The sequence below is a fragment of the Dioscorea cayenensis genome, chromosome 2 (genome assembly GCF_009730915.1).
Source record: "Dioscorea cayenensis subsp. rotundata cultivar TDr96_F1 chromosome 2, TDr96_F1_v2_PseudoChromosome.rev07_lg8_w22 25.fasta, whole genome shotgun sequence".
NCBI lineage: Eukaryota > Viridiplantae > Streptophyta > Magnoliopsida > Dioscoreales > Dioscoreaceae > Dioscorea > Dioscorea cayenensis.
In genome coordinates, this window is record NC_052472.1 from 23,387,631 (window position 1) to 23,404,336 (window position 16,706).

The 16,706-nt window shown below is 35.5% G+C and overlaps 2 protein-coding genes across 4 annotated transcripts; both read right to left on the reverse strand.

Annotated features, from left to right (window-relative positions):
* Positions 1 to 4,520, reverse strand: LOC120275542 (auxin response factor 18-like). Of its 2 annotated transcripts, none has more exons than XM_039282163.1 (5): positions 3,816 to 4,520; positions 3,640 to 3,705; positions 2,337 to 3,510; positions 685 to 1,604; positions 1 to 298 (listed from the first exon to the last, which is right to left on the reverse strand). In XM_039282163.1, exons 3-5 carry the CDS (start codon positions 3,465 to 3,467, stop codon positions 229 to 231), a joined length of 2,121 nt encoding a protein of 706 aa, XP_039138097.1. In that variant the 5' UTR covers positions 3,468 to 3,510; positions 3,640 to 3,705; positions 3,816 to 4,520; the 3' UTR covers positions 1 to 228. The 2 variants fall into 2 exon arrangements, with proteins under 2 accessions (XP_039138097.1, XP_039138102.1); XM_039282168.1 differs by having other exon boundaries at positions 3,640 to 3,702; positions 3,815 to 4,520.
* An 8,339-nt stretch (positions 4,521 to 12,859) lies between these two features.
* LOC120275707 (UDP-xylose transporter 1-like) lies at positions 12,860 to 15,253 on the reverse strand. 2 transcript variants are annotated; one of them, XM_039282382.1, is made up of 8 exons: positions 15,116 to 15,253; positions 14,575 to 14,709; positions 14,259 to 14,443; positions 14,083 to 14,150; positions 13,838 to 13,970; positions 13,543 to 13,704; positions 13,182 to 13,454; positions 12,860 to 13,091 (listed from the first exon to the last, which is right to left on the reverse strand). In XM_039282382.1, the coding sequence occupies exons 3-8, from the start codon at positions 14,415 to 14,417 to the stop codon at positions 12,966 to 12,968; spliced, it is 921 nt and encodes a 306-aa protein (XP_039138316.1). In that variant the 5' UTR covers positions 14,418 to 14,443; positions 14,575 to 14,709; positions 15,116 to 15,253; the 3' UTR covers positions 12,860 to 12,965. The 2 variants fall into 2 exon arrangements, with proteins under 2 accessions (XP_039138316.1, XP_039138326.1); XM_039282392.1 differs by lacking the exon at positions 15,116 to 15,253 and having other exon boundaries at positions 14,259 to 14,451; positions 14,584 to 14,696.
* Between the last annotated feature and the right edge of the window lie 1,453 nt (positions 15,254 to 16,706).

A 16,706-nucleotide genomic window follows, 5' to 3' on the forward strand; every position in this document is an offset into this window, starting at 1 on the left:
TGAAGAAGAGACTTGGCAAGACTTCCACTAGATTAAAGATAAACTGGAAGATGAGTCAAAAGTTACAGCCCTTTGGAGCTCAGAGAATCAGAAAGACAAAGAAGAACCAACTTCAAACTACATCAGAAAACCAATAACACAATGGTTCCTCCCACTAACATTAAGTTGGACTCGCATAAAGAAACTTGCTCATTCAACTGTACATTTGACTAGAGAGCGAACTTCTTTCTACCTTCCTATGTTGTCGCTGCCTGAATCCATTAATATTGTCAGCCTCCTTGCTGTTTTCATAAATTCACTGCAAGAGTACAATGAAACTCATCAGTCAAGAGAATTAATTGTACTGAAATCAACCTAACAAGAGTGCAGCCACTGCAGCAAAGCGGAAATCAACCAACCCAAACAGGCAAGAGTCTACAAAGAACAATCAATCACCAAAGTACAAACACAAGTAACTATGCTATGTGATAAGAGCTGGCTAATCCGTGGAATAACCACCACCAAAAAGATGGTAGCATTATAGTGAGTGTGACTCTCAAGTACACAAAGTGACCACTTTAGACAAGAGAGGCCCTTAATAATTATCAGCAAATTCTTAAGAGATGCAATTATGCAAACAGAGATTTAATGGGTCTTGTTCAGCACAACAAAGCAAGATGAAAATGAACAATTAGCAACTATTACCTGAAAGGTTCATCCCCAGTGTGTTTGACAGCGCCAAATGAATCACGGTAGAGCACATGACTCATCATCTCTGATTTCTCAATCCCGAACATATCTGCTAACTTCCCATACAGCTCTTCATATGAACCAAGGGCAGAAAGATCAAGGGTGCGACCAACATCCTCTGATTCCATGAACACTTTGCAGTGGCCAATGTCCAATCCTAGCTCCGTAGCTCGCTGATCCCTATACCATGGAAATCCTTCACATGATGAATTGTCCACAGGTCCATGCTGATGAATTGCAGAGCCAGAACCATCTGACAGGTTTCCGGCCTTCTCATGGTTGCCATCAGACAAACTGTTCCCAGTGAGCCCTGGTGATACTGCACCGCCTGAGCTGCTTAGTGATAGTTGTTCTTCTGTGAGTATTGGCTGCCCAAAGAGTACTAGCTGCGGCGCCTTCACATCACATGATTTCTTTGCACTCACAGAAGGATTGCCAATTGTTAACAGACAAGATACATTGTCATGAATTGTAGGATTCCCACTGGAAAGTCCTGCGGAGGAGATTCTCAATGCTGGGGCTACGTGATCAAGCCGGCGATACCCGGCCTGCAGCAGACCAGCCTGCAGTTTATTGAGATGGAGATCTGATAAAGATAGACCAAATTGAGCATGCCTGGCTCCCTGTATGCCTGCAGGAGTGCTGTCCGGGAAACAACACAAGGGGCTGCTGCTGGGCCCAAGGGGATTTGTGGAGAACATCGGGGTTGGAAGTTGGCCATCCAGTGGAAAATCAGGATGCTGAGGGATCCGAAGCTTTTTCCTTGGTGGTGAGAACGGCGCTAGATGAATAGCTGGCATGTTAGAAACAAGTTCAACCAGCCAAGGGCTCACACGTTTGACATTCTGTAACAGATCTGGTTCATCCCAAGTGACCTGCAAAAATATTTAAATTGAAGATCATATTATTTTCTTTAATAGATGGTGTTGCAAGTTTTGTATATTCCAAAAAAGAGATGATCATGATCTTGCAGCCAAGCATGGAGTGTATGATACCAACAAACTAATTACATCAGAGGACGAAAAAAATAAGAAATAAAAGCATAGTTCAAACCTCATTATGATTTTGTTTAGTTGATATATTTTTAGAACCTTAGATAGTTTGTAACAGAACAAAAGGCCAAAGAATGATGCTTTGTCTGCTAATTTTTCCAGATAAGCATTATTCCCAAGTTTGAAGCCCTTAGGCCCTTCAATACTCTTGTATTCATACCTGTGTTGTACTTAATAAATTATTCAAAGAACTGCACAGTTTGCATAACTACTTCTTGCAACTCAAACCTTCAAAATATTGATCTACCCACCTCAACAAGAAGGGTTGCCATCAAAACCCAAACAAAAGCAGAGGATGAATCAATCCTCAAAATTTCTATGGCAACTTGCAATCAAAAAGTTCAAAAAGAAAAAAAAACGCACACACACTCGAGTAAAATTTTCACAAATCAGCCTAAACAAGGATGATGGACTATTAATCTTCATTTCTAACCAACCTATCATCATCAGCAATTGAAAACCAAGTTGCAAGTCTAGATCAGGTGTGGAAATTAATAAAACACCAAAAATCTCAAATTTTGTTAATCATCAAAATCATAAACTTCAAAATGATACCTGGAGAAGCCTCCAAGGTGAATTAGGCCATCTTATGGGATCAGCAACATGAACAGATGATATGGTACCCATGAACCAACTGATTCTCGAGGAGTCCTCAGTCTCAAAAGCCATCTTAAACCTCATGCCAGAAGACCACTGGATCCTCATTGCAGCCCTTACAGACGCTGCTTTGACACAGAACTCTGGTGTGCTGGCCCTTGGGTAGTAGACAACCTCAAAAGGCTGCCCACTAGCAGCAAGGTTTGCTGCCTCCACAACGGACTCTGCTGTTACCCTTCCTCTGCTCCTCAAATTCCCGTTCATATTTGTTACACCTCCATTGCTATTACCTCTCATGAACTTCCCCTCTTCTTCTCTAAAAAAGGAAGAGAATGCCCCATAAGAGGACACACAGTTCCCCGATGGAGGGTTCCAGCCTGAGGGGGGTTCTGGCCCACCTCCCATCCCTCTTTTTGCCCTTCTGATCCCAACACAAAGATCACCATTCTCTGTTCTAAGGAACACAATGGAATCCCCAGCTACAAGCTTCTTCTGGTTCACAAAAGTGCTCCATCCCGTGGTGAGCAAATGCCTGCGGGGAGTTCCTCTATATATATGCCTGAACTTCCAAACTTCTCCATGCACATCCTTAGCAAGCACGGTTTGGACTGGTGGATCAGCCGAGTAATCCAGTCTTGGAAAGATGGTCTCCGCACAGTACCTTGGCACAGAGAATCCTCCACCATTGTTCGCGTCTGATTGGGTCAGTGTCTTAGCAAAGGAAGCAGGCTTCTCAGGCAATTCAGTAGTACCATGGTTTCCAAGGGCCAATCCATCATCTTCCCCAAAGTCAGGCTCATTGGCCCGAACAGGAACAAGCCGGATCTTGGCAAAGACTTCATCAGTCTCTGGGTCAGCCATGAACTTCACAGCAGCCACCCGGCAAAAGATGAACGCCGGGATGCGGGAGGAGCTCCCGAAGTCAGTGTTGCCTTGGGCATGCTCAGCATGGCCCTGGGGGAAGTAGTAGACCTTGGAGTTCACTGATGGCATCTGGACCATACCTCCAGCGCAGGCATGCCAGAGCTGAGAGTCAAGACACTTATCACTGTCCTTCACCATTGATTCCCTCACCGAATCTCCAAACATGATCACAATTGTCAACAATTATCACACCAAGTCTCAGAGAATGCTGTGGTTCAAAACAGAATAAATAGCTCAGCTCCTCAGTTACTATTTTATCAGCTCCAAGGAACCATAAGAAGAAAAATGAAGATCTGAAAAGAAAAGGAAAAAGGAAGATTTTGTGAAAACCTCTCACCTTTAGACGGGGAAAATCAGCACCTCATGTTCTTCACCAGTAGGTTAATCCATTGGATGAAATCCTGAAGCCAATTATCAGATACAATGAGGCATAAACATGGATGATTGCTGGAATTCCAAGCAGATCAAGCATAAAAAATGTCAGAAATAGAGAGATGGGATGAGTTTCTCACCCTCTCCTCTTCGATTGAGCAGAATGGGAGAAAAGCCACATGTTTTCAAGCTCCTTTTACGATTTTCCCTTCAACAAAGCCCTGTAACTCAGAACAATGCCTCCAAACCCTAGAAACCCAGCTCCTAATCACTCAAATCCAGCACTCCACAAACCCAGAAATCCTCAAAACTCTACCGAAAACTTCGGCCGACCCAATAACCAACTGCGAAAAGGCCCTTCTCACCACCCAAAGACCTCCATAAACTTATCAAAATCTCCTCTTGCCAAACAAAAACCTACCATTCCTCATCAACAATACCCCACTCAAACACAAGAAATCCCAATCTCAGCCCAAAAATCTAAGGAAAAAATAAATAAAAAACACAACTTTCCTCAAGAACTCAGTAAAGATCCAAACAAAGACAACAGCTATCAATCTAACATCCTTCTCAAAATCCAATTTTTTTTCCAGCAGACGAAGTCACAGACCTTATCTTGCTAAATAATCCCCCCACTTCCCCACCGCACCAGGGAGAGATTCAAGAGAGAATCAAAAAAGCCATTTTGATGGTAGTTAAGAAGGGCTCAAGACGAGAGAGAGAGAGAGAGAGAGAGATGGAAAAGACAACACCGAGGAGAACACCAGAAACCTCCCTTTCTTTGTCTCTCTGAGACACAAAGCTCTTCTTTTTGGTGCTCTTATCTCTCTCTCTCACTCACTTTCTCTTTCTAGATCTCATGAGCTTTGTGCTCTCTCTCTCTCTCTCTCTCTCTACCTCTCTTTACCTCTCTCTCTCTCTCTCTCTCTCTCTCTATAAAAGACACACTCACATACATACATACACTAATAACAAAGACACGCTTTCTCTCTCCAAATGGGCCATGGACCATGGCATCATGTCATACCTCTTTGGTTGTCTGGCATGGTAGTATATAGAGAGAGAAACACAGAGAAAGAAACAGAGAGAGAGAGAGGAAAAGAGCAAAAATCTGAAACCATATAATAAAAAAGGACCGAATAATCAATCAAAAAAGAGAAAGAAAATAAATACATTGATTCATTAATGCGTGTGTTGCTCCTCTTTTTAAATACTGTCGCAGTGCTCACGTAATCGTCTTTGCCTAATCCCCTACACCATCCCAACCACAACACCATCTTACTGTTCCAACAGCATCACGACACGTACACACACACCTTCTTCATTAAACTCTCTCCCCGACACAACAACAAAACTAACAACTTTAATTATTATTATTATTATTATTATTAACACTGCTACTGGTTTTCAATTCTTAATCAGTAGTAATTCTTTTCTAATTTACTACAACTAGTATAATAGTTTATTTTTTTAAAAAATAATAATAATAATAATAAGGAGAAACAAAAAAAGGTTTGAGTTTAAAGGAATGAAGGGAAGTAGGGAAGTAGGGAAGTAGTAAGTGTGATCTTTTGGTCGGTCGAAGGAAGCGAGATTCTCGACGAGGATGACGTTGGAGAAGGCTTGTGAGTAGGAGGAGCTCCAATCCATGAATTTCCCACTTGCTTACCAACAAGATCCGCTCTTCCCGTTCTTCATCCATCCCAAATCTCCTCCATCTTCAAATTTATCCTTCTTTCTTAATTTCCTTTTTCACCCTTTCTTTCCTAACATTTTGTGGTTATCTTTATCTGTAGTTCTTATCTTTTCTAATCTGCACAAATTAATTAATGTTCAATTTTTTTTTTTTTTTGAGAAAAAAATATTTAATACCATTTATATAATAATTTTTTTCGGTAATTTTTTCACATAATAATATTTTTTTTTTTACAAAATTGACAAAATAAAATAATTAATCATAAATAAATATAAAAGATGCATTAATTAAAATAGTTTGACTGAGCTTTTAAAGATAACCAATGTCATATAACTCATGGAGTGAAAAACAAACGAAAGATATTCTTTATACAAAACTTTCACAAAAACTCAAAAACACATATGTAGTTTTTAGTGGGTTAACTCATAACTCGTTTTCACATAATAATAAATTTTTACTAATATGGCAAGGATTAAATTCTGCATTGGAAATTAAAAAGAGGCTTTTTAGCTTTGCGCTTTTCCTCCTTTTATGTATGCAGTATACTTAATACTTTTGTTGTAGTACGGGAATCTTAATTTAAATTATATAATAATTACTATAGCTTGTAAAAGAGAAAACAAATAAAATGGTACTGATTGAATGGAGAGGAATGGAGGATATATGATACATTTGATTGTGACAACCATATATATCCTGGAACGACCATGCTAGTGCTAGTGCCTTGTATCACGAGAGAAAAGCAGAGTATATAAGTTGGCCCCCACATGAACTTTAGAAGATAAATTGATTAATTAGAGCACCAATAGAAAGCATGTATGTTTAAAGCTTTCTCAGTTACAATGATGGTAACATTGACAAAAGCCACTGAACCTACAAAGCTAGCCAAAAGGACAGATATATTATACATATACATGCCAATACTAACAAGTTTTGCCTCTTCCTCTCATCCTTGCCACTTAACCAACCAATTAAGATAGAGACATTTGATCAGCTGCTGCAAGTGATATATATTCCCACTACCTAAAACACAACAGAGAGTTCCATCCATTTAAGGAGAAGATGCAAAGTCAAATCAAAACATTATAATCCTTAAAATTGCTTTTGCTCTGCAGAGACAGTGATTAATCAGGCGCTATGGGTACGTACATATATATAGATATAGAGATATTTAAATGAGATTTAATTAATTAAAGAGATGATGATCAAGTGAGTGAACAGGCGGTGGCCAGGCAACCCCACCAACTTGCCAATCCGATCCATGACCACATGCGTTAAGGTCTGCCACAACCTATTGTCTTTGTGTTGTCCTTCATGCGTAGTGTTGTCCATGAGTCCGTCCATCATCAACAATGACCTCTTTGGCATACACTGAGGAGTATTGATCAGGAGAGATTCCCTCCATGCTTTGTTTTTGCCTTGCTTGCTTGCTTGCTTGCTTGCTTTGTGGCCTCAATATTTTTATTTTTATTTTTTATTTTCCCTTGCACTTATCATCATCATCATCATCATCATCATTGTGTGTATATATATATATATGTGTGTGTGTTATATGTCTCTCTTCCGGTTTTCCCTTCCATTGTATGGCCATGCAAATGAAATGACTTAACAGTAATTATCTCTACCCATCTCTCTCTCTCTCTCACTCACACACACACACACAGAGAACGAACACACAATATATTAGGACAATGTGGAGGACAACAAGTTAACTAGAGAAATTAAGAGTTAGAGAGAGGACATATATTAATTCGTGTATAGTGCATGCATGATAGAGATGAAAAGTATAAGAAATTAAATTTAAAGAAAAAAATATATATATATATATATATATTAGGCTTAGGCAGTCAAAAGATGGTATGATGGTAGCCTCTCATATCTCATATGCAGAAAACCAAACAAAAAGAGATGGCCTACTTGAGAGTGTCGGTAAACTCCCCACCCAACAATTCGGCAGCCAAACATACCCTAAAGTTTTTCTCTGGACATTGTCTTCACTTCAAAGCAAACTTGGCCAGCACATGCACCTTCTTCATGTGATGCTTTAATTACATGCACACTCTGATTGATAACTTTGAGGTGGAATTATACCTAAATCTTCATCATTATCTTTTAATTTAAAATACAGTTATTATTTTGATTCACAACTTTATAATTAATTTAATTCTAGTCTCTATTAATATTGTTGATGGTGACGGAATTAATGACAAAATTTTAATTATCTATTTCATCTTTTAAATTTATTTGAATTGCATGCTTGAAGTGTTGAGTGAAATAAACAATTTAATTAATTATGAGATTGAGAGAGTAAATATTTTGAGTGATTTGAAGATCAAATTAAGTTATGGTTTATACATTCATAAATCACACACACACACACACACACACATATATATATATATGTATGTATGGACATGATTAATTAAACAACCAACTAATTTTTGGTTTGTGGACTGAATTAATTACTTATATGAGAGCATGACAGGAGAGGCATCATTTTCAGACATTAATTTATGCGAGCAATTTACACCATCTATATATGAGGAATGAGAAGGAAACTTGTGGATGGGGACTCATTGGTGTCAACGAGCTAATTAACAGATGCATGTCTGTGTATGTTTTTAGATCTTTACATGATGATACATATGTATAATCAATTAAACTCTTTATATATATATATATATATATATATTGGTGAATCGGTGATCATATCACCACATACGTACTTACACTATATACTGTTTGACGACAAAGTGTGAAGAGAATGAGATATGTTCAGCAGATGCTTTGATGCGCTATATATTTTGCTATTGGGAATGTCAACAAATTGATTAAATATTTCACAACATATATTCAATATGATTTCTTGTCTCACACCCTTCATTTTTAATTTTTTTTATTATTATTTATTGTCATTATTGGATTGGAATTGGTCCCCTCATGACCAAATTTCAGACCACCTTTTCTTTTTTTCTTTTATCTCTTCTGTTTTTTCATTCATAAGAAACAATGAAAGAGAGATGTAATTACTGACCAATGAATTGCATGCCAATTAAATTAAATTATATATTAGTATATATTTGTATAGATGCATGAATATATATATATATATTTGTATAGATGCATGCATGATAGAAATGAAAAGTATAAGAAATTAAATTTAAAGAAAAAAAATATATATATATAAATATATATATTAGGCTTAGGCAGTCAAAAGATGGTATGATGGTAGCCTCTCATATCTCATATGCAGAAAACCAAACAAAAAGAGATGGCCTACTTGAGAGTGTCGGTAAACTCCCCACCCAACAATTCGGCAGCCAAACATACCCTAAAGTTTTTCTCTGGACATTGTCTTCACTTCAAAGCAAACTTGGCCAGCACATGCACCTTCTTCATGTGATGCTTTAATTACATGCACACTCTGATTGATAACTTTGAGGTGGAATTATACCTAAATCTTCATCATTATCTTTGAATTTAAAATACAGTTATTATTTTGATTCACAACTTTATAATTAATTTAATTCTAGTCTCTATTAATATTGTTGATGGTGACGGAATTAATGACAAAATTTTAATTATCTATTTCATCTTTTAAATTTATTTGAATTGCATGCTTGAAGTGTTGAGTGAAATAAACAATTTAATTAATTATGAGATTGAGAGAGTAAATATTTTGAGTGATTTGAAGATCAAATTAAGTTATGGTTTATACATTCATAAATCACACACACACACACACACACACACACACATATATATATATATATATATGTATGGACATGATTAATTAAACAACCAACTAATTTTTGGTTTGTGGACTGAATTAATTACTTATATGAGAGCATGACAGGAGAGGCATCATTTTCAGACATTAATTTATGCGAGCAATTTACACCATCTATATATGAGGAATGAGAAGGAAACTTGTGGATGGGGACTCATGGTGTCAACGAGCTAATTAACAGATGCATGTCTGTGTATGTTTTTAGATCTTTACATGATGATACATATGTATAATCAATTAAACTCTTTATATATATATATATATATATATATTGGTGAATCGGTGATCATATCACCACATACGTACTTACACTATATACTGTTTGACGACAAAGTGTGAAGAGAATGAGATATGTTCAGCAGATGCTTTGATGCGCTATATATTTTGCTATTGGGAATGTCAACAAATTGATTAAATATTTCACAACATATATTCAATATGATTTCTTGTCTCACACCCTTCATTTTCATTTATTATTATTATTATTATTATTGTCATAATTGGATTGGAATTGGTCCCCTCATGACCAAATTTCAGACCACCTTTTCTTTTTTTCTTTTATCTCTTCTGTTTTTTCATTCATAAGAAACAATGAAAGAGAGATGTAATTACTGACCAATGAATTGCATGCCAATTAAATTAAATTATATATTAGTATATATTTGTATAGATGCATGAATATATATATATATATTGGAAGAGAGGAGAAGTCATAGAAGAAAAAACAAGGCTATAATATATTGGTGGTTAGGTGCATGTTTACTACTGTTTAGTGAACTCACCTTTTCAAAAACCTACAGATATATATATATACAGTGACCACCAACCAAACATCGATCCAATCCAACCGAGTAAAGAAGTAGTGAATTGTAAATAGTAAGGCATGATTATTGGGTGTGGGTGAGGAAATGAGCAAAACATATATTGGACAATGGTGCATGGTAGTGGTGGTAATGGTGGGAACTAGCTAGCTAGTCTTTTGACAGCTACGAGACAAAAGGATGAGGGTGTTTGTCAACGTGCCAGAGGGAATCGGTGGACACGCGTGGGGTTTTGAGGTTGACGTGGGCCGTTGTCGGACATGAAGATGCCCGGCCCTACCTTTTGGAATCTATGTCGGTCACTGGTCAGCTGTTCCGCCGGAACTCTCTTCATCTTAACCTTTAGACGTCGGCAATGTCAATGGCCAATCATCTCACGCCAACCCCCCCGCTTTCAATTTTCAATAATAATGTTTTCCTTTTTTTTTGCTATTATTTGAATTTAAAATTATTTTTATATTTAATCAAATATCATTATCATTATGTATATATATACACACCCAAGTATGTGCAAACATATATCAATTGGAGATTGTTATAAAAAATATTAGGAAGCAATAAAATTAAAAAAAACGAAAATAAGAAAATGAGAAATTGGAAGCATATTAGAGAGATGTGAAATAGTGTGTATGAACTATGAAGTCCAATTGCACAGCCTTCTTCTCTCCACAAGCGTGTGCCAATGGACACCGGCACGTGGACCGGGTGTCAACCCCCGTGACATTTCATCGGCCGCACGCGTCGCCGCCGCTCCATCACACGTGTTTGGGACATGTCCATATGATGTTTTATAAATATTTTCCCCCTTGTACTGTATATGATGAATTTCTAATATAATAGTACGTATTTCAAATATAATAATAAGCAAAACATGATACGTAATAGTAAATTAATTGTATCCAATAATTCAATTTGAATATGAAATCCTTGACAAACAAAAGCTTTGATTAGCTGGTGACAGTCATGCTTACTTACAAGTTAACAAGGATGCCAGGATGAAATTTTCAAAAAATATCAAAAAAAATTGCACTCACAAGTAACCTCTTATCATATACTATATAATATTTTATACATCTATCTATCTATCTATCTATCCAAACGAATGTCACTAGTACTTTGACCGTATATCAGAATGATTTTTTTTAAAAATTTTTTTTGATAAGGTAAATAAATCAAAATTTTGGTAAAACAAGGAAAAACAATAGAGATTACACGTTGAGGGGGAAAACAGAGCATATATTCAATGGTGAATAGTGATGGAAACAGACTAATTATAAATGAAACAGAGGAAAAAGAAGACCAAGAACAACAATCCCTTTGTTGGATTAGACAAAGACAAACTACATATTCTTTGTTAATAGCCCAATAAAAAATGCACGCACATATATTACAATGAAAAAACAGCAACTTTGGATATATTTGACACATTAATTATAAACATAACCTCTAAAAAATTCTGATGATTTTATGGGCAAAATTTTTTTTCTTTCTTTTTTGTTGTACTTCATTCATGTATCTATATTTGTATCAGCTATATTTCTAATACAATATTATAAGTGGTTTATAGTTAGAATGAAATTTGTGAATGTAGGATGAAATTACTGACTCATTGAGTTTTCACATGTTTGTAAGCCAAATTTTGCTTTAATTAATGAATTATCATCATCCACATCTGCTAAGGAAAAAAAAAATGGTAATGAGAGTCTGTATAAGCAGATGATGATGATAATTGTAGTAAGCTTCATTGACTAATTTAGAATTAGCAAGCCAATTTTTGTGGCACCAAACAAGGGTATTAATTGAGTTTATTTAACATGTTGTCCTGCTAAACAAAGGAGAGACAATGTTCCAAAAGTTCAAAAGTGGACTCCAAGAAGCTTCTTGTCTATTTGACCATTTAAGGTCAATGAAAAAATTTAGACTAGTTTTCATGGCCATGTTCTTGTGGAGGTGTGAGAGTAAAGTATTGTTGATGGGAAATGCAAATATGGATTAAAAAAAAAACAAAGACAGAGAGAAAGAAGAGACACAAAAGGCTTTGATTTTGGTAAAAATATTGAATACCAGTTTTATGAGTCTTTGAATGAGCTTAGGGAACACACCCTCTGGGAAATGACATTGCTTGTTTGGTGTTCTAATTTTAATAGCTTTTAACTGGGGATTTGTGCTATTCTTGTGTTTGTTGACTTCACCACCATGTATGCATTCATGCTTGGGTTTCAGATCCTATGACTTCTCAGAGATAAACAAGTTCATTTAGTAAGTTTTTTTATTTATAATAAAAATTGTTCTTTTTTCTCTTTTTTAATTCTTGAGAGTTACCTTTTCTTGGTTTTGGAAATTCTATTATCCATGTTTTCACTTATAACATGTGCAGTTGCATGTTGATGAGGATTCAGACATGACATGATTTCTAAATGTTTTTTACAATGTAGATCAGTCACTATAGATCGACACTAGTTTAATCACACATTGGAAGGAAGTAGAACTTTTGACTTTCCTGCATAAGAGTTAAATGTTTTATCGCTCAGTGATTTCCATAATGACTTCTACATGTTGTTTACTTGATCAATTTATGAATAAAATTTTAGAAGTTAATCTGTTTTCAAGGTATGCATGTAATACGGCTTCAAGCTTATACAAACCTGAGCAGAAACCAGACATGAAGTCAATCATAGTTCTCTCAAGTACTAAACCTATATCAATCTTTAATAAACTATTCATCAGAAACCAAGAAACAAGAGTTTGGTATTCTTCTTCTTCATCATCATTATCATCACAATGAGAATGGCCCAGTGCACTGGGCTCCTTAATTACTAATTAGATGCTGGAATGATAAAATCTATAAACCCTATAAAAAGAGAGAGAGGCTTTCATATACACTCGGCAAAATCAATGTAATACAAATGAAGCAATAAAAGTTTTGAACAACTTGAGATGCCGCATTTAATAGCAAAGCTAATAAAATCAATTATAAAAATTCACTAAGCAAAAGAATCCTTTGTAGCAGTAACAACCCCATTTGTTTTCCTACTCTCATCACTGTCTTTCTCTTCATGATGCACTGTGGTTTTTGCCATTAAAAGTGGCTTGCTTTCAGCATCCCTCATCTACATCAACATGAAAGTTTAACATAAGAATTATTATTACTTTCAAAGAAATGAATGAATGAATAATAATGAGTTAAAAAATAATCCAACCTGTGATACAGGAATGACATTATCAGCTGATTTTTTCTTGCCTTCTTGGACTGAAAAGTAGGAATATAAAGCCATCCCAAAGATGGCAACTAAGATGCCTAAAATGTTCCTTGCAGTGAAGGGATCATGTAGCAATGTGTATCCAAATGAGAGGACCAAACATGTCTTCAGGTGGCCCAAAACTTGGTAAGTGACTGGAGATGTCGTCCCAATCACAAGAAATGTGCTAAAGTTCACAGATACTGCTATCAAGCATGATAGTATGATAAATGCCTACAAAAATCAACATTATCAGCTCACAAATACAAATATGCTTATAAATACATATAATTTTAAGCCTATCTATCTATCTAGATCTTACCAAGACTATAAAAGAATAGTTGAAGGCGAAGACATTGCGCTTGGTAAGGCATTGATCAACAAAAGGGCCGGTGACAAACAATATCGCTGCTTGATATGGTGAAGATTGGTATAGTAGTTGTGTTGATGAGACCTTCAATCTCTTCTGTATTGTGTTTGTCATCTTTGTTTCAGAAAAAGTTAAAAAAAAACCATTGGTTAAGGTTGAACAAACATTGAAGATTAGGCACTAACTAACAATATAAGACACTTAAGCATTTTGATCAAGTGAAATTCAATGTCAAAGTCATGGATACAATTTGGCCAACACATGTAGTAGCAATGGCCAATAGAGATAGGATGGAGCCAAGAAGATTGAGCTTGAGATCAGTAATTGATGCGATACCAACACCGAGGAGCAAGACTAGAAGAGAAAGCTTTATGTTTTGGCTGCAATTCACAAGATAAATGTTTTCTTCAGTGAAACTAAACCAAAACTTTTTGCCCTATTAACTAAATAATAATAATAATAATAATAATAATTGATCAACCAAATGCAGACCTGAATTTCTTGTTCAAGAACACAGTTTCGAGCAGAACTGTGAAGGGAATGATAGCGAGTTTTGTCATCTGCTCAAAGATGTTTGATTTAATACTCAAATTGAGTTTCGCAGCATTGATTTACAATTTAAAGAAGAAGAATTATAAGAAACAAAGATTAATCTAAGCTTAAATAACCTGATAGAAACCAATGGAATTGAAGCCCAAGCTGAGATTTAAAAGGCCAATTGATGTGCCATTGAGGATGCCAAACAATATCACTGTCTTTGCATCAACAAACTTGGGTTCAAAAAATCGGAGACGATGCGCCATGTGGAGAGTGCAGAAAGTTACCATTAGATGCCAACTTGTCAATGTTGTTGCTGTAAAATAAAGAATTACAAACATCAGTTAAAACAACATTGCATATTCCTGAATCCCTGATAACAATACTAGACATCATCATAATTCAAACAAGTTGAGAAAACAGGGGATTATTTTTGGATGAACAAACCAAATGGGAAAGCCAAGAGAGCTGATAAGAGCCTTGTTGCAAATAACAATGGCAACTGATGAAGCCACTGATAAAGCCAATGAGCCAATAACTCCCAACTGAAAGCTTGATCCTTCTGACATCTTATAACTCCCTCTGTTTCATGTTTTAACATTAATATTAGTTATCAATTAGTACTACATCACCAACAAGACTTGTAATCCATTTTCTTCTTCTTCTTCTTCTTCTTCTTATTCTTTAGTTCAAAAATTCAATGCAGCAACTATATACAAAGCAAATAAACAATCATCATAGCATGTTGCCGTGTTCATCTACCTTTAATTTCTGCTACAAACTTATGAAGACTAATGAACAGAACAATATAAAATCATGAAAACTTGAGAACATATGATATACATTGCATTGTGCAAAACATAAAAATCATGAAAATTGATCAAGAATTGTATATATAAAAGAAAAAAAAAAAGTACTACTATAAGAACAACAGGAGGAACATAGAATCATTTGCAAGCATTTAATGTTTTTTTTTTGAAAAACTCACCTTAATGTCTTCTTTACAATCTAGTGAGAGAGAGAAAGATGGTGATCTATCTGTTTGGGTGAAGAGAAGAAGGGGGGGTTTTATTTTTGATGTGTTTGAAGAGGTTGGTTGAAAGAGTAACGGCGTTAGGAAGGCAGACGTTAAAAGTTCCCGCCAACTGTTCGTTGGATGGAGATAACGGCGATGGCAAGCAAAGAGACCGACCGTCACAATCTCAAACGGGAACTAAATGACCAATTTGGCCATCTGACTTTTGAAGAATAGCATGATATTTTTAGCTTCCATGATGACTACACTTCATCATGTGACTCTTTATTTGTTCAACCTCACCATCCATGCTCCATTTCAATTCTCTACCACCACTATTGTGTGTTTGTGTATGTGCATGTGGTCCAAATTTCAAGGTAGGAAATGCATGAATATTTTCCAAAAATATCTTAATATATAAATTATCCTTCATTTCAGTGTTTTTGTTTTAATTTATTAATTAACTTTATTATTCTAAAAAAATAATTCATGATGTAAGAGAAACAAGGCATGGTTATTTGCATAGCAAGCAAAAATAGAAGGAACTGATTGGGTGGTTGATGGGGGATGGATGGGGCTTCATATTTGTTGTATTATTATTATTATTATTATTATTATTATTATTATATAGGTAGTGCGTTGTGCTCCCCCACAAAGATTTGACTCTTCAACAAGTGAGAGGTACAGATAGGAGGGGAGGGGCTTTTTGGTCAATTGGCATAGATCAGGGGTTGGAGATTAAAAAAGAGAGGTGTGGTTTCTTTGAGTTCAAGTATGGCGGTTGAGGATGTTCTTTTTCATGTGATAAATTTTCTGAGAATGCAAGCAATGAGGACGGACAATCAATATGGTTTGGTATGAAGACCTTTTTTATATTTTTCAAGTACACACTTAAATAATTCAAATTATTATTTCAGTTATTACTCCATGCTTATTATACCTATTATCAGTAAGTGCTATTTGGCAGAAAAAATTTTCAGCCTTCAAAATGCACTTACTTATTATTATTATTATTATTATTATTATTATTATCATGGAGAATTATTAGCAATTCAGTTAAACAAAACGGTCCCAGACCAATAATTAAACAGCAAAATAGAATGTTCTTTGGAAGATTCAAGTGCACATTCTTCATTAAAGTTTCATAATAACAAAGTAAAAAAATTAATTACATTATGATATCCAGCTATTATTCCTCAACTAAGAAAATGACAAAAATTCCAGACTATGACACACAGGAAACGAGGAAATTGAGTATATCATGAGATGAACCCAATTATAGTGTGTGCTCAAAAGTGGAAATGGTATCTCCACACCTTGCGCAATTTTAATAATAACCACAAACTTTTACAAGCAAAATATAGAAATAAATAAATCAAATCAAACAATAGTGAATCAATGTCCCTTATTGACATGCTATATGACATCACAAACAAAGAATTTGCAAGAGAATGAGATGCACTTCAAACTATTTCCCAGTTCTTGACTGACAGGCATGATGCGTCCCAGGTATAAAGACCAGTGAAGTTGTTGAACAAAATACAACTCATCACAGAATAACATT